General features: G+C 52.1%; 1 protein-coding gene across 1 annotated transcript in view; it reads right to left on the reverse strand.

The window, feature by feature from the left end:
• Positions 1–14,893: 14,893 nt before the first annotated feature.
• Positions 14,894–18,003, reverse strand: part of LOC311248556 (ATPase family gene 2 protein homolog A-like) — a gene marked incomplete at both ends in the record, with an annotated part of 62,028 nt that continues 58,918 nt past the window's right edge. Inside the window, one exon of the mRNA XM_084339419.1 lies at positions 14,894–14,995. Within this exon, the coding sequence (XP_084195545.1) occupies positions 14,894–14,995 (102 nt within the window). The remainder of the gene's footprint in view (positions 14,996–18,003) is intronic.

An 18,003-nucleotide genomic window follows, 5' to 3' on the forward strand; every position in this document is an offset into this window, starting at 1 on the left:
AACTCTGGTCTGTGAGTGGTACCCCCTAACTCTAACTCTAACTCTGGTCTGTGGGTGGTACCCCCTAACACTAACTCTAACTCTGGTCTGTGGGTGGTACCCCCTAACTCTAACTCTAACCCTGGTCTGTGGGTGGTACCCCCTAACTCTAACTCTAACCCTGGTCTGTGGGTGGTACCCCCTAACACTAACTCTAACTCTGGTCTGTGGGTGGTACCCCCTAACACTAACTCTAACTCTGGTCTGTGGGTGGTACCCCCTAACTCTAACTCTAACTCTGGTCTGTGGGTGGTACCCCCTAACTCTAACTCTAACCCTGGTCTGTGGGTGGTACCCCCTAACTCCAACTCTAACTCTGGTCTGTGGGTGGTACCCCCTAACTCTAACTCTAACCCTGGTCTGTGGGTGGTACCCCCTAACACTAACTCTAACCCTGGTCTGTGGGTGGTACCCCCTAACACTAACACTAACCCTGGTCTGTGGGTGGTACCCCCTAACTCTAACTCTAACCCTGGTCTGTGGGTGGTACCCCCTAACACTAACTCTAACTCTGGTCTGTGGGTGGTACCCCCTAACACTAACTCTAACCCTGGTCTGTGGGTGGTACCCCCTAACTCTAACCCTGGTCTGTGGGTGGTACCCCCTAACTCTAACTCTAACCCTGGTCTGTGGGTGGTACCCCCTAACTCTAACCCTGGTCTGTGGGTGGTACCCCCTAACTCTAACTCTAACTCTGGTCTGTGGGTGGTACCCCCTAACACTAACTCTAACTCTGGTCTGTGGGTGGTACCCCCTAACTCTAACTCTAACCCTGGTCTGTGGGTGGTACCCCCTAACTCTAACTCTAACCCTGGTCTGTGGGTGGTACCCCCTAACTCTAACCCTGGTCTGTGGGTGGTACCCCCTAACACTAACTCTAACCCTGGTCTGTGGGTGGTACCCCCTAACTCTAACTCTAACCCTGGTCTGTGGGTGGTACCCCCTAACACTAACTCTAACCCTGGTCTGTGGGTGGTACCCCCTAACACTAACTCTAACCCTGGTCTGTGGGTGGTACCCCCTAACTCTAACTCTAACCCTGGTCTGTGGGTGGTACCCCCTAACACTAACTCTAACCCTGGTCTGTGGGTGGTACCCCCTAACTCTAACTCTAACCCTGGTCTGTGGGTGGTACCCCCTAACTCTAACACTAACCCTGGTCTGTGGGTGGTACCCCCTAACTCTAACTCTAACCCTGGTCTGTGGGTGGTACCCCCTAACTCTAACTCTGGTCTGTGGGTGGTACCCCCTAACTCTAACTCTAACCCTGGTCTGTGGGTGGTACCCCCTAACTCTAACTCTAACCCTGGTCTGTGGGTGGTACCCCCTAACACTAACACTAACCCTGGTCTGTGGGTGGTACCCCCTAACTCTAACTCTAACCCTGGTCTGTGGGTGGTACCCCCTAACACTAACTCTAACCCTGGTCTGTGGGTGGTACCCCCTAACCCTAACTCTAACCCTGGTCTGTGGGTGGTACCCCCTAACACTAACTCTGGTCTGTGGGTGGTACCCCCTAACTCTAACCCTGGTCTGTGGGTGGTACCCCCTAACTCTAACTCTAACCCTGGTCTGTGGGTGGTACCCCCTAACTCTAACTCTAACCCTGGTCTGTGGGTGGTACCCCCTAACACTAACTCTAACCCTGGTCTGTGGGTGGTACCCCCTAACTCTAACTCTAACCCTGGTCTGTGGGTGGTACCCCCTAACACTAACTCTAACTCTGGTCTGTGGGTGGTACCCCCTAACTCTAACTCTAACCCTGGTCTGTGGGTGGTACCCCCTAACTCTAACTCTAACCCTGGTCTGTGGGTGGTACCCCCTAACTCTAACTCTAACCCTGGTCTGTGGGTGGTACCCCCTAACCCTAACTCTAACCCTGGTCTGTGGGTGGTACCCCCTAACACTAACTCTAACCCTGGTCTGTGGGTGGTACCCCCTAACTCTAACCCTGGTCTGTGGGTGGTACCCCCTAACTCTAACTCTAACCCTGGTCTGTGGGTGGTACCCCCTAACTCTAACTCTAACCCTGGTCTGTGGGTGGTACCCCCTAACACTAACTCTAACTCTGGTCTGTGGGTGGTACCCCCTAACTCTAACTCTAACCCTGGTCTGTGGGTGGTACCCCCTAACACTAACTCTAACCCTGGTCTGTGAGTGGTACCCCCTAACTCTAACTCTAACCCTGGTCTGTGGGTGGTACCCCCTAACTCTAACTCTAACCCTGGTCTGTGAGTGGTACCCCCTAACTCTAACTCTAACCCTGGTCTGTGGGTGGTACCCCCTAACTCTAACTCTAACCCTGGTCTGTGGGTGGTACCCCCTAACTCTAACTCTAACCCTGGTCTGTGGGTGGTACCCCCTAACTCTAACTCTAACCCTGGTCTGTGGGTGGTACCCCCTAACACTAACTCTAACTCTGGTCTGTGGGTGGTACCCCCTAACTCTAACTCTAACCCTGGTCTGTGGGTGGTACCCCCTAACTCTAACCCTGGTCTGTGGGTGGTACCCCCTAACACTAACTCTAACTCTGGTCTGTGGGTGGTACCCCCTAACTCTAACTCTAACCCTGGTCTGTGGGTGGTACCCCCTAACTCTAACTCTAACCCTGGTCTGTGGGTGGTACCCCCTAACTCTAACTCTAACCCTGGTCTGTGGGTGGTACCCCCTAACACTAACTCTAACCCTGGTCTGTGGGTGGTACCCCCTAACACTAACCCTGGTCTGTGGGTGGTACCCCCTAACTCTAACTCTAACTCTGGTCTGTGGGTGGTACCCCCTAACTCTAACTCTAACTCTGGTCTGTGGGTGGTACCCCCTAACTCTAACTCTAACTCTGGTCTGTGGGTGGTACCCCCTAACTCTAACTCTAACTCTGGTCTGTGGGTGGTACCCCCTAACTCTAACCCTGGTCTGTGGGTGGTACCCCCTAACACTAACTCTAACTCTGGTCTGTGGGTGGTACCCCCTAACTCTAACTCTAACCCTGGTCTGTGGGTGGTACCCCCTAACACTAACTCTAACCCTGGTCTGTGGGTGGTACCCCCTAACTCTAACTCTAACCCTGGTCTGTGGGTGGTACCCCCTAACTCTAACCCTGGTCTGTGGGTGGTACCCCCTAACACTAACTCTAACCCTGGTCTGTGGGTGGTACCCCCTAACTCTAACTCTAACCCTGGTCTGTGGGTGGTACCCCCTAACACTAACTCTAACCCTGGTCTGTGGGTGGTACCCCCTAACTCTAACTCTAACTCTGGTCTGTGGGTGGTACCCCCTAACACTAACTCTAACCCTGGTCTGTGGGTGGTACCCCCTAACACTAACTCTAACCCTGGTCTGTGGGTGGTACCCCCTAACTCTAACTCTAACCCTGGTCTGTGGGTGGTACCCCCTAACTCTAACTCTAACCCTGGTCTGTGGGTGGTACCCCCTAACTCTAACTCTAACTCTGGTCTGTGGGTGGTACCCCCTAACTCTAACCCTGGTCTGTGGGTGGTACCCCCTAACACTAACTCTGGTCTGTGGGTGGTACCCCCTAACTCTAACCCTGGTCTGTGGGTGGTACCCCCTAACACTAACTCTAACTCTGGTCTGTGGGTGGTACCCCCTAACTCTAACACTAACCCTGGTCTGTGGGTGGTACCCCCTAACACTAACTCTAACCCTGGTCTGTGGGTGGTACCCCCTAACACTAACTCTAACCCTGGTCTGTGGGTGGTACCCCCTAACTCTAACTCTAACTCTGGTCTGTGGGTGGTACCCCCTAACTCTAACTCTAACCCTGGTCTGTGGGTGGTACCCCCTAACCCTAACTCTAACCCTGGTCTGTGGGTGGTACCCCCTAACACTAACTCTAACCCTGGTCTGTGGGTGGTACCCCCTAACTCTAACCCTGGTCTGTGGGTGGTACCCCCTAACTCTAACTCTAACTCTGGTCTGTGGGTGGTACCCCCTAACTCTAACTCTAACCCTGGTCTGTGGGTGGTACCCCCTAACTCTAACTCTAACCCTGGTCTGTGGGTGGTACCCCCTAACTCTAACTCTAACCCTGGTCTGTGGGTGGTACCCCCTAACTCTAACTCTAACCCTGGTCTGTGGGTGGTACCCCCTAACTCTAACTCTAACTCTGGTCTGTGGGTGGTACCCCCTAACTCTAACTCTAACCCTGGTCTGTGGGTGGTACCCCCTAACTCTAACTCTAACCCTGGTCTGTGGGTGGTACCCCCTAACTCTAACTCTAACCCTGGTCTGTGGGTGGTACCCCCTAACTCTAACTCTAACCCTGGTCTGTGGGTGGTACCCCCTAACACTAACTCTAACCCTGGTCTGTGGGTGGTACCCCCTAACACTAACTCTAACCCTGGTCTGTGGGTGGTACCCCCTAACTCTAACACTAACCCTGGTCTGTGGGTGGTACCCCCTAACTCTAACTCTAACCCTGGTCTGTGGGTGGTACCCCCTAACACTAACTCTAACCCTGGTCTGTGGGTGGTACCCCCTAACACTAACTCTAACCCTGGTCTGTGGGTGGTACCCCCTAACTCTAACTCTAACCCTGGTCTGTGGGTGGTACCCCCTAACTCTAACTCTAACCCTGGTCTGTGGGTGGTACCCCCTAACTCTAACTCTAACCCTGGTCTGTGGGTGGTACCCCCTAACTCTAACTCTAACCCTGGTCTGTGGGTGGTACCCCCTAACTCTAACTCTAACCCTGGTCTGTGGGTGGTACCCCCTAACTCTAACCCTGGTCTGTGGGTGGTACCCCCTAACTCTAACTCTGGTCTGTGGGTGGTACCCCCTAACACTAACTCTAACCCTGGTCTGTGGGTGGTACCCCCTAACTCTAACTCTAACCCTGGTCTGTGGGTGGTACCCCCTAACTCTAACTCTAACCCTGGTCTGTGGGTGGTACCCCCTAACTCTAACTCTAACCCTGGTCTGTGGGTGGTACCCCCTAACTCTAACCCTGGTCTGTGGGTGGTACCCCCTAACACTAACTCTAACCCTGGTCTGTGGGTGGTACCCCCTAACTCTAACACTAACTCTGGTCTGTGGGTGGTACCCCCTAACTCTAACCCTGGTCTGTGGGTGGTACCCCCTAACACTAACTCTAACTCTGGTCTGTGGGTGGTACCCCCTAACACTAACACTAACTCTGGTCTGTGAGTGGTACCCCCTAACTCTAACTCTAACTCTGGTCTGTGGGTGGTACCCCCTAACTCTAACTCTAACCCTGGTCTGTGGGTGGTACCCCCTAACTCTAACTCTAACCCTGGTCTGTGGGTGGTACCCCCTAACACTAACTCTAACTCTGGTCTGTGGGTGGTACCCCCTAACACTAACTCTAACTCTGGTCTGTGGGTGGTACCCCCTAACTCTAACTCTAACTCTGGTCTGTGGGTGGTACCCCCTAACTCTAACTCTAACCCTGGTCTGTGGGTGGTACCCCCTAACTCCAACTCTAACTCTGGTCTGTGGGTGGTACCCCCTAACTCTAACTCTAACCCTGGTCTGTGGGTGGTACCCCCTAACACTAACTCTAACCCTGGTCTGTGGGTGGTACCCCCTAACACTAACACTAACCCTGGTCTGTGGGTGGTACCCCCTAACTCTAACTCTAACCCTGGTCTGTGGGTGGTACCCCCTAACACTAACTCTAACTCTGGTCTGTGGGTGGTACCCCCTAACTCTAACTCTAACTCTGGTCTGTGGGTGGTACCCCCTAACACTAACTCTAACTCTGGTCTGTGGGTGGTACCCCCTAACTCTAACTCTAACCCTGGTCTGTGGGTGGTACCCCCTAACTCTAACTCTAACCCTGGTCTGTGGGTGGTACCCCCTAACTCTAACCCTGGTCTGTGGGTGGTACCCCCTAACACTAACTCTAACCCTGGTCTGTGGGTGGTACCCCCTAACTCTAACTCTAACCCTGGTCTGTGGGTGGTACCCCCTAACACTAACTCTAACCCTGGTCTGTGGGTGGTACCCCCTAACACTAACTCTAACCCTGGTCTGTGGGTGGTACCCCCTAACTCTAACTCTAACCCTGGTCTGTGGGTGGTACCCCCTAACACTAACTCTAACCCTGGTCTGTGGGTGGTACCCCCTAACTCTAACTCTAACCCTGGTCTGTGGGTGGTACCCCCTAACTCTAACACTAACCCTGGTCTGTGGGTGGTACCCCCTAACTCTAACTCTAACCCTGGTCTGTGGGTGGTACCCCCTAACTCTAACTCTGGTCTGTGGGTGGTACCCCCTAACTCTAACTCTAACCCTGGTCTGTGGGTGGTACCCCCTAACTCTAACCCTGGTCTGTGGGTGGTACCCCCTAACACTAACTCTAACCCTGGTCTGTGGGTGGTACCCCCTAACTCTAACTCTAACCCTGGTCTGTGGGTGGTACCCCCTAACTCTAACTCTAACCCTGGTCTGTGGGTGGTACCCCCTAACACTAACTCTAACCCTGGTCTGTGGGTGGTACCCCCTAACTCTAACACTAACCCTGGTCTGTGGGTGGTACCCCCTAACTCTAACACTAACCCTGGTCTGTGGGTGGTACCCCCTAACTCTAACTCTAACTCTGGTCTGTGGGTGGTACCCCCTAACTCTAACTCTAACCCTGGTCTGTGGGTGGTACCCCCTAACACTAACTCTAACCCTGGTCTGTGGGTGGTACCCCCTAACTCTAACTCTAACCCTGGTCTGTGGGTGGTACCCCCTAACACTAACTCTAACTCTGGTCTGTGGGTGGTACCCCCTAACTCTAACTCTAACCCTGGTCTGTGGGTGGTACCCCCTAACACTAACTCTAACCCTGGTCTGTGGGTGGTACCCCCTAACTCTAACTCTAACTCTGGTCTGTGGGTGGTACCCCCTAACTCTAACTCTAACCCTGGTCTGTGGGTGGTACCCCCTAACTCTAACTCTAACCCTGGTCTGTGGGTGGTACCCCCTAACTCTAACTCTAACCCTGGTCTGTGGGTGGTACCCCCTAACTCTAACTCTAACCCTGGTCTGTGGGTGGTACCCCCTAACTCTAACACTAACCCTGGTCTGTGGGTGGTACCCCCTAACTCTAACTCTAACCCTGGTCTGTGGGTGGTACCCCCTAACTCTAACTCTAACCCTGGTCTGTGGGTGGTACCCCCTAACACTAACTCTAACCCTGGTCTGTGGGTGGTACCCCCTAACTCTAACTCTAACCCTGGTCTGTGGGTGGTACCCCCTAACTCTAACTCTAACCCTGGTCTGTGGGTGGTACCCCCTAACTCTAACTCTAACCCTGGTCTGTGGGTGGTACCCCCTAACTCTAACTCTAACCCTGGTCTGTGGGTGGTACCCCCTAACTCTAACACTAACTCTGGTCTGTGGGTGGTACCCCCTAACTCTAACTCTGGTCTGTGGGTGGTACCCCCTAACTCTAACTCTAACTCTGGTCTGTGGGTGGTACCCCCTAACTCTAACTCTGGTCTGTGGGTGGTACCCCCTAACTCTAACTCTGGTCTGTGGGTGGTACCCCCTAACTCTAACTCTAACCCTGGTCTGTGGGTGGTACCCCCTAACTCTAACTCTAACCCTGGTCTGTGGGTGGTACCCCCTAACTCTAACTCTAACCCTGGTCTGTGGGTGGTACCCCCTAACTCTAACTCTAACCCTGGTCTGTGGGTGGTACCCCCTAACACTAACTCTAACCCTGGTCTGTGGGTGGTACCCCCTAACTCTAACTCTAACCCTGGTCTGTGGGTGGTACCCCCTAACTCTAACTCTAACCCTGGTCTGTGGGTGGTACCCCCTAACTCTAACTCTAACCCTGGTCTGTGGGTGGTACCCCCTAACACTAACTCTAACTCTGGTCTGTGGGTGGTACCCCCTAACTCTAACTCTAACCCTGGTCTGTGGGTGGTACCCCCTAACTCTAACTCTAACTCTGGTCTGTGGGTGGTACCCCCTAACACTAACTCTAACTCTGGTCTGTGGGTGGTACCCCCTAACTCTAACCCTGGTCTGTGGGTGGTACCCCCTAACTCTAACTCTAACCCTGGTCTGTGGGTGGTACCCCCTAACTCTAACTCTAACCCTGGTCTGTGGGTGGTACCCCCTAACTCTAACTCTAACTCTGGTCTGTGGGTGGTACCCCCTAACTCTAACTCTAACCCTGGTCTGTGGGTGGTACCCCCTAACTCTAACTCTAACCCTGGTCTGTGGGTGGTACCCCCTAACTCTAACACTAACCCTGGTCTGTGGGTGGTACCCCCTAACACTAACTCTAACTCTGGTCTGTGGGTAGTACCCCCTAACACTAACTCTAACCCTGGTCTGTGGGTGGTACCCCCTAACTCTAACTCTAACCCTGGTCTGTGGGTGGTACCCCCTAACACTAACTCTAACCCTGGTCTGTGGGTGGTACCCCCTAACTCTAACTCTAACCCTGGTCTGTGGGTGGTACCCCCTAACTCTAACACTAACCCTGGTCTGTGGGTGGTACCCCCTAACTCTAACTCTAACCCTGGTCTGTGGGTGGTACCCCCTAACTCTAACTCTAACCCTGGTCTGTGGGTGGTACCCCCTAACTCTAACTCTAACCCTGGTCTGTGGGTGGTACCCCCTAACACTAACTCTAACTCTGGTCTGTGAGTGGTACCCCCTAACACTAACTCTAACTCTGGTCTGTGAGTGGTACCCCCTAACTCTAACTCTAACCCTGGTCTGTGGGTGGTACCCCCTAACTCTAACTCTAACCCTGGTCTGTGGGTGGTACCCCCTAACACTAACTCTAACCCTGGTCTGTGGGTGGTACCCCCTAACTCTAACTCTAACCCTGGTCTGTGGGTGGTACCCCCTAACTCTAACCCTGGTCTGTGGGTGGTACCCCCTAACTCTAACTCTAACCCTGGTCTGTGGGTGGTACCCCCTAACTCTAACTCTAACCCTGGTCTGTGGGTGGTACCCCCTAACACTAACTCTAACCCTGGTCTGTGGGTGGTACCCCCTAACTCTAACTCTAACTCTGGTCTGTGGGTGGTACCCCCTAACTCTAACTCTAACCCTGGTCTGTGGGTGGTACCCCCTAACACTAACACTAACCCTGGTCTGTGGGTGGTACCCCCTAACTCTAACCCTGGTCTGTGGGTGGTACCCCCTAACTCTAACCCTGGTCTGTGGGTGGTACCCCCTAACTCTAACTCTAACCCTGGTCTGTGGGTGGTACCCCCTAACTCTAACTCTAACTCTGGTCTGTGGGTGGTACCCCCTAACTCTAACTCTAACCCTGGTCTGTGGGTGGTACCCCCTAACTCTAACTCTAACCCTGGTCTGTGGGTGGTACCCCCTAACTCTAACTCTAACTCTGGTCTGTGGGTGGTACCCCCTAACTCTAACACTAACCCTGGTCTGTGGGTGGTACCCCCTAACTCTAACTCTAACTCTGGTCTGTGGGTGGTACCCCCTAACACTAACTCTAACCCTGGTCTGTGGGTGGTACCCCCTAACTCTAACTCTAACCCTGGTCTGTGGGTGGTACCCCCTAACTCTAACTCTAACCCTGGTCTGTGGGTGGTACCCCCTAACTCTAACTCTAACCCTGGTCTGTGGGTGGTACCCCCTAACACTAACTCTAACTCTGGTCTGTGGGTGGTACCCCCTAACTCTAACTCTAACCCTGGTCTGTGGGTGGTACCCCCTAACACTAACTCTAACCCTGGTCTGTGAGTGGTACCCCCTAACTCTAACTCTAACCCTGGTCTGTGGGTGGTACCCCCTAACTCTAACTCTAACCCTGGTCTGTGAGTGGTACCCCCTAACTCTAACTCTAACCCTGGTCTGTGGGTGGTACCCCCTAACTCTAACTCTAACCCTGGTCTGTGGGTGGTACCCCCTAACACTAACTCTAACCCTGGTCTGTGGGTGGTACCCCCTAACTCTAACTCTAACCCTGGTCTGTGGGTGGTACCCCCTAACTCTAACTCTAACCCTGGTCTGTGGGTGGTACCCCCTAACACTAACTCTAACTCTGGTCTGTGGGTGGTACCCCCTAACTCTAACTCTAACCCTGGTCTGTGGGTGGTACCCCCTAACTCTAACCCTGGTCTGTGGGTGGTACCCCCTAACACTAACTCTAACTCTGGTCTGTGGGTGGTACCCCCTAACTCTAACTCTAACCCTGGTCTGTGGGTGGTACCCCCTAACTCTAACTCTAACCCTGGTCTGTGGGTGGTACCCCCTAACACTAACTCTAACCCTGGTCTGTGGGTGGTACCCCCTAACACTAACCCTGGTCTGTGGGTGGTACCCCCTAACTCTAACTCTAACTCTGGTCTGTGGGTGGTACCCCCTAACTCTAACTCTAACTCTGGTCTGTGGGTGGTACCCCCTAACTCTAACACTAACTCTGGTCTGTGGGTGGTACCCCCTAACACTAACTCTAACCCTGGTCTGTGGGTGGTACCCCCTAACACTAACTCTAACCCTGGTCTGTGGGTGGTACCCCCTAACTCTAACTCTAACCCTGGTCTGTGGGTGGTACCCCCTAACTCTAACTCTAACTCTGGTCTGTGGGTGGTACCCCCTAACTCTAACTCTAACCCTGGTCTGTGGGTGGTACCCCCTAACTCTAACTCTAACTCTGGTCTGTGGGTGGTACCCCCTAACTCTAACTCTAACTCTGGTCTGTGGGTGGTACCCCCTAACTCTAACCCTGGTCTGTGGGTGGTACCCCCTAACACTAACTCTAACTCTGGTCTGTGGGTGGTACCCCCTAACTCTAACTCTAACCCTGGTCTGTGGGTGGTACCCCCTAACACTAACTCTAACCCTGGTCTGTGGGTGGTACCCCCTAACTCTAACTCTAACCCTGGTCTGTGGGTGGTACCCCCTAACTCTAACTCTAACCCTGGTCTGTGGGTGGTACCCCCTAACTCTAACTCTAACTCTGGTCTGTGGGTGGTACCCCCTAACACTAACTCTAACCCTGGTCTGTGGGTGGTACCCCCTAACTCTAACTCTAACTCTGGTCTGTGGGTGGTACCCCCTAACACTAACTCTAACCCTGGTCTGTGGGTGGTACCCCCTAACACTAACTCTAACCCTGGTCTGTGGGTGGTACCCCCTAACTCTAACTCTAACCCTGGTCTGTGGGTGGTACCCCCTAACTCTAACTCTAACCCTGGTCTGTGGGTGGTACCCCCTAACACTAACTCTAACTCTGGTCTGTGGGTGGTACCCCCTAACTCTAACTCTAACCCTGGTCTGTGGGTGGTACCCCCTAACACTAACTCTGGTCTGTGGGTGGTACCCCCTAACTCTAACCCTGGTCTGTGGGTGGTACCCCCTAACACTAACTCTAACTCTGGTCTGTGGGTGGTACCCCCTAACTCTAACACTAACCCTGGTCTGTGGGTGGTACCCCCTAACACTAACTCTAACCCTGGTCTGTGGGTGGTACCCCCTAACACTAACTCTAACCCTGGTCTGTGGGTGGTACCCCCTAACTCTAACTCTAACTCTGGTCTGTGGGTGGTACCCCCTAACTCTAACTCTAACCCTGGTCTGTGGGTGGTACCCCCTAACCCTAACTCTAACCCTGGTCTGTGGGTGGTACCCCCTAACACTAACTCTAACCCTGGTCTGTGGGTGGTACCCCCTAACTCTAATTCTAACTCTGGTCTGTGGGTGGTACCCCCTAACTCTAACTCTAACCCTGGTCTGTGGGTGGTACCCCCTAACTCTAACTCTAACCCTGGTCTGTGGGTGGTACCCCCTAACTCTAACTCTAACCCTGGTCTGTGGGTGGTACCCCCTAACTCTAACTCTAACCCTGGTCTGTGGGTGGTACCCCCTAACTCTAACTCTAACCCTGGTCTGTGGGTGGTACCCCCTAACTCTAACTCTAACCCTGGTCTGTGGGTGGTACCCCCTAACACTAACTCTAACCCTGGTCTGTGGGTGGTACCCCCTAACACTAACTCTAACCCTGGTCTGTGGGTGGTACCCCCTAACTCTAACACTAACCCTGGTCTGTGGGTGGTACCCCCTAACTCTAACTCTAACCCTGGTCTGTGGGTGGTACCCCCTAACACTAACTCTAACCCTGGTCTGTGGGTGGTACCCCCTAACACTAACTCTAACCCTGGTCTGTGGGTGGTACCCCCTAACTCTAACTCTAACCCTGGTCTGTGGGTGGTACCCCCTAACTCTAACTCTAACCCTGGTCTGTGGGTGGTACCCCCTAACTCTAACTCTAACCCTGGTCTGTGGGTGGTACCCCCTAACTCTAACTCTAACCCTGGTCTGTGGGTGGTACCCCCTAACTCTAACTCTAACCCTGGTCTGTGGGTGGTACCCCCTAACTCTAACCCTGGTCTGTGGGTGGTACCCCCTAACTCTAACTCTGGTCTGTGGGTGGTACCCCCTAACACTAACTCTAACCCTGGTCTGTGGGTGGTACCCCCTAACTCTAACTCTAACCCTGGTCTGTGGGTGGTACCCCCTAACTCTAACTCTAACCCTGGTCTGTGGGTGGTACCCCCTAACTCTAACTCTAACCCTGGTCTGTGGGTGGTACCCCCTAACTCTAACCCTGGTCTGTGGGTGGTACCCCCTAACACTAACTCTAACCCTGGTCTGTGGGTGGTACCCCCTAACTCTAACACTAACTCTGGTCTGTGGGTGGTACCCCCTAACTCTAACCCTGGTCTGTGGGTGGTACCCCCTAACACTAACTCTAACTCTGGTCTGTGGGTGGTACCCCCTAACACTAACACTAACTCTGGTCTGTGAGTGGTACCCCCTAACTCTAACTCTAACTCTGGTCTGTGGGTGGTACCCCCTAACACTAACTCTAACTCTGGTCTGTGGGTGGTACCCCCTAACTCTAACTCTAACCCTGGTCTGTGGGTGGTACCCCCTAACTCTAACTCTAACCCTGGTCTGTGGGTGGTACCCCCTAACACTAACTCTAACTCTGGTCTGTGGGTGGTACCCCCTAACACTAACTCTAACTCTGGTCTGTGGGTGGTACCCCCTAACTCTAACTCTAACTCTGGTCTGTGGGTGGTACCCCCTAACTCTAACTCTAACCCTGGTCTGTGGGTGGTACCCCCTAACTCCAACTCTAACTCTGGTCTGTGGGTGGTACCCCCTAACTCTAACTCTAACCCTGGTCTGTGGGTGGTACCCCCTAACACTAACTCTAACCCTGGTCTGTGGGTGGTACCCCCTAACACTAACACTAACCCTGGTCTGTGGGTGGTACCCCCTAACTCTAACTCTAACCCTGGTCTGTGGGTGGTACCCCCTAACACTAACTCTAACTCTGGTCTGTGGGTGGTACCCCCTAACACTAACTCTAACCCTGGTCTGTGGGTGGTACCCCCTAACTCTAACCCTGGTCTGTGGGTGGTACCCCCTAACTCTAACTCTAACCCTGGTCTGTGGGTGGTACCCCCTAACTCTAACCCTGGTCTGTGGGTGGTACCCCCTAACTCTAACTCTAACTCTGGTCTGTGGGTGGTACCCCCTAACACTAACTCTAACTCTGGTCTGTGGGTGGTACCCCCTAACTCTAACTCTAACCCTGGTCTGTGGGTGGTACCCCCTAACTCTAACTCTAACCCTGGTCTGTGGGTGGTACCCCCTAACTCTAACCCTGGTCTGTGGGTGGTACCCCCTAACACTAACTCTAACCCTGGTCTGTGGGTGGTACCCCCTAACTCTAACTCTAACCCTGGTCTGTGGGTGGTACCCCCTAACACTAACTCTAACCCTGGTCTGTGGGTGGTACCCCCTAACACTAACTCTAACCCTGGTCTGTGGGTGGTACCCCCTAACTCTAACTCTAACCCTGGTCTGTGGGTGGTACCCCCTAACACTAACTCTAACCCTGGTCTGTGGGTGGTACCCCCTAACTCTAACTCTAACCCTGGTCTGTGGGTGGTACCCCCTAACTCTAACACTAACCCTGGTCTGTGGGTGGTACCCCCTAACTCTAACTCTAACCCTGGTCTGTGGGTGGTACCCCCTAACTCTAACTCTGGTCTGTGGGTGGTACCCCCTAACTCTAACTCTAACCCTGGTCTGTGGGTGGTACCCCCTAACTCTAACTCTAACCCTGGTCTGTGGGTGGTACCCCCTAACACTAACACTAACCCTGGTCTGTGGGTGGTACCCCCTAACTCTAACTCTAACCCTGGTCTGTGGGTGGTACCCCCTAACACTAACTCTAACCCTGGTCTGTGGGTGGTACCCCCTAACCCTAACTCTAACCCTGGTCTGTGGGTGGTACCCCCTAACACTAACTCTGGTCTGTGGGTGGTACCCCCTAACTCTAACCCTGGTCTGTGGGTGGTACCCCCTAACTCTAACTCTAACCCTGGTCTGTGGGTGGTACCCCCTAACTCTAACTCTAACCCTGGTCTGTGGGTGGTACCCCCTAACACTAACTCTAACCCTGGTCTGTGGGTGGTACCCCCTAACTCTAACTCTAACCCTGGTCTGTGGGTGGTACCCCCTAACACTAACTCTAACTCTGGTCTGTGGGTGGTACCCCCTAACTCTAACTCTAACCCTGGTCTGTGGGTGGTACCCCCTAACTCTAACTCTAACCCTGGTCTGTGGGTGGTACCCCCTAACTCTAACTCTAACCCTGGTCTGTGGGTGGTACCCCCTAACTCTAACCCTGGTCTGTGGGTGGTACCCCCTAACACTAACTCTAACCCTGGTCTGTGGGTGGTACCCCCTAACTCTAACCCTGGTCTGTGGGTGGTACCCCCTAACTCTAACCCTGGTCTGTGGGTGGTACCCCCTAACTCTAACCCTGGTCTGTGTGTGGTACCCCCTAACCCTAATGGATGGTACCCACCTCCAGCTCCTTGTCGAAGCGGCCAGGCCTGCGGAGGGCAGGGTCCAGGGCATGGGGCCGGTTTGTGGCCCCCAGGACCAGCAGCTGCCCTGAGTGACCCTCCTGGAAGAAAAACAGATCCACTCAAAACATGATCTTAAAGATCCCCCTCCACTTAAAACATGTTCTTAAAGATCCCCCTCCACTTAAAACATGTTCTTAAAGACCAGATCCACTTAAAACATGATCTTAAAGATCCCCCTCCACTTAAAACATGTTATTAAAGACCAGCTCCACTTAAAACATGATCTTAAAGACCAGCTCCACTTAAAACATGATCTTAAAGACCCCCCTCCACTTAAAACATGATCTTAAAGACCAGCTCCACTTAAAACATGTTCTTAAAGACCCCCCTCCACTTAAAACATGTTCTTAAAGACCAGCTCCACTTAAAACATGTTCTTAAAGACCCCCTCCACTTAAAACATGTTCTTAAAGACCCCCCTCCACTTAAAACATGTTCTTAAAGACCCCCTCCACTTAAAACATGTTCTTAAAGACCCCCTCCACTTAAAACATGTTCTTAAAGACCAGCTCCACTTAAAACATGTTCTTAACCCTCCACTTAAAACATGTTCTTAAAGACCAGCTGCACTTAAAACATGTTCTTAACACTTTGGATGCCAGCCACGACATAACGCGTGTTATCAGCCCGCCCCCTGAATGCCCAGCACGACAATTAGCGTGATTTTTTTTTAATTAGCGATCTGAATTCATATTTCATCAACCGAGTCTACCGTTGGGAAACCAGCCCCGCCAGGAGCTCAGATGTGAAAAAAGCGCCCCCTATCGTCTCCCAGATGGTAATGCACCCTTTTGGAATGGACTCAATGAAAATGGATGAGAAAACAAAAATCCGGAATCCACATTTTACTTCTCACGCATGTAACCGGAGATGATCCCAGTCATTGTGGAACCTCAGAACAGCGTGTAATATGTCTTTACAGTATACAGCGTTGGATCAATAAAAGGATTGATTTTTGGAATGGCGATCAGGAATTGGAATAATCTTTTTGGATACCATCTGATCCCAGGTAAGGAATCTATTTTACCAGTCTGTTTTCACGGAGATATAAGCTTTTCCCCTATCTGTGTGTGTGGCTGTGTGGCTGTGCGAGCGATCAGGAACTAAGAGAATCAATTTTCAGCTCGCGGCACAAGCGTGCATACACATACTATCGATAATCTAGCGTTTATTTGAAAACGATTCATAAATAGGCAGAAAAATGACAACGTTCTAGAATATTCCAGTACAGGGCGTTTATCACAGAATCTTTTTATTTTCCTTGAAAACGAGGGCTTTTCAAAATGCTATAAAACGGAAATGAACAGATAAAAAAACAATCTTCGACAATGTTGACTGGAAAATTAGTCATTGATAAGTGACGGGCAGATTAGACACACACACCATAATTTAAAACATAGATTAGGCGATATTAACGCTAACATTGAAGTGGATGGTGGGCATTCAAGCACTAAATCGTGCTTTAACACTGAAAGTGTTAAAAACCAGCTCCGCTTAAAACATGTTCTTAAAGACCAGCTCCACTTAAAACATGTTCTTAAAGACCAGCTCCACTTAAAACATGTTCTTAAAGACCAGCTCCACTTAAAACATGTTCTTAAAGACCAGCTCCACTTAAAACATGTTCTTAAAGACCAGCTCCACTTAAAACATGTTCTTAAAGACGGATACATTTTGTTAGCTCAATGCTCCCCCTGCCCCCTCCAATAGACCACTGGCGCAAGGTACAATCGATGGTATCTAAGTTTATCTGGAATAACAAACGCCCGAGAATCAAAAGAGCTACTACTCAACGTAGGAAACAAGATGGGGGCCTCGCAATCCCTGATTTTAAGCTTTATTTCTGGTCCTTTTCACTGAGACCTCTGATGTGCTGGCTAGACCCTGTAGATGCCGTATCTTGGCGCTCCTTAGAAGCGGCGGCGGTCTCACCGCTAAGATTGCAGGATGTGGTGTACTCCACTGTCCCTATTTCGAAATGCCGGCTGAGGTATGGACCGATCATAACTCACGTGATCCAAACATGGCGTAATGTACAGAAGTCGTGTGGGGTTAAATGCCCATGGCACCTGGACTCTCCAATTTTTAATAACCAGCAATTACTTGTTGGGCACAAGCCGGTTAATATTCCTCAATGGCAAAGGAGGGGAGTTCATACTCTAGACTCGAGGATATTTATGATAAGAACGGCCTCCGTGCGTTTCAGGACTTAAGAGAATTTTATGATCTTCCAGGCGAATCCTTCTTTCTTTACCTTCAACTAAGGTCAGCGCTGAGGGCGCATGGCGTGCCGTGGGCTCAAGCTTTGCACCCACACCCCTTCCTCAGGCTCATAGTGGACAGGACGACCTCCAGAGGGTTTGTCTCAGACTTTTATACGCTCTTAATTCAATCCACGTATAAAAATGTATCATTGGATACAATCTGGCGTGTGGATATCCCGGAGTTGGACCCCGAGTTTGACTGGGATGATGTTTGGGCAAATGTGGCATTGTCTTCCCGCAACCCCAATCACCAGCAAATTAATTTTAATTATATTCATAGGACCTATCTTACACCTAGGAAGCTATTTGCTATGGGACTGATAACCGACTCTCTGTGCACTTTGTGCTCTCAAAAGGCCGCTGGCACTTATATGCATATGTATTGGGATTGCCCACCAGTGGCCCGCTTCTGGAGGTCAATAACGGACAAACTTTCAGATCTGTGTGGCTTAACTATCCCATTCACAGCTGTTACGCTACTCCTGAACGATATAACAACACTACCAGCGTCCGTACAACTGAAAAGGGTTGTCCTAGCGGGTGTCACAGCAGCGAAGAAGCTAATAGCAATGAGATGGAAGGAGCCTGAGAAGCTTACAGTGATTAACTGGTCCCTAACACTGTTGGATGTGATTTATCTGGAGATATCCACGGCGCGGGTGATTGGGGTGGGACAGGCAGGTATTGACCTGTGGTTCGCAGCAGCTGAGAAGGTCAGGACCGCCGTGTGCGGCTGAGCGGGGTTGGGGTGCTTGTTCGGGGGAGTCCGGCGGTCTCGTGGG

The sequence above is a fragment of the Notolepis coatsorum genome (assembly GCF_963971535.1).
Source record: "Notolepis coatsorum genome assembly, contig: SCAFFOLD_794, whole genome shotgun sequence".
NCBI lineage: Eukaryota > Metazoa > Chordata > Actinopteri > Aulopiformes > Paralepididae > Notolepis > Notolepis coatsorum.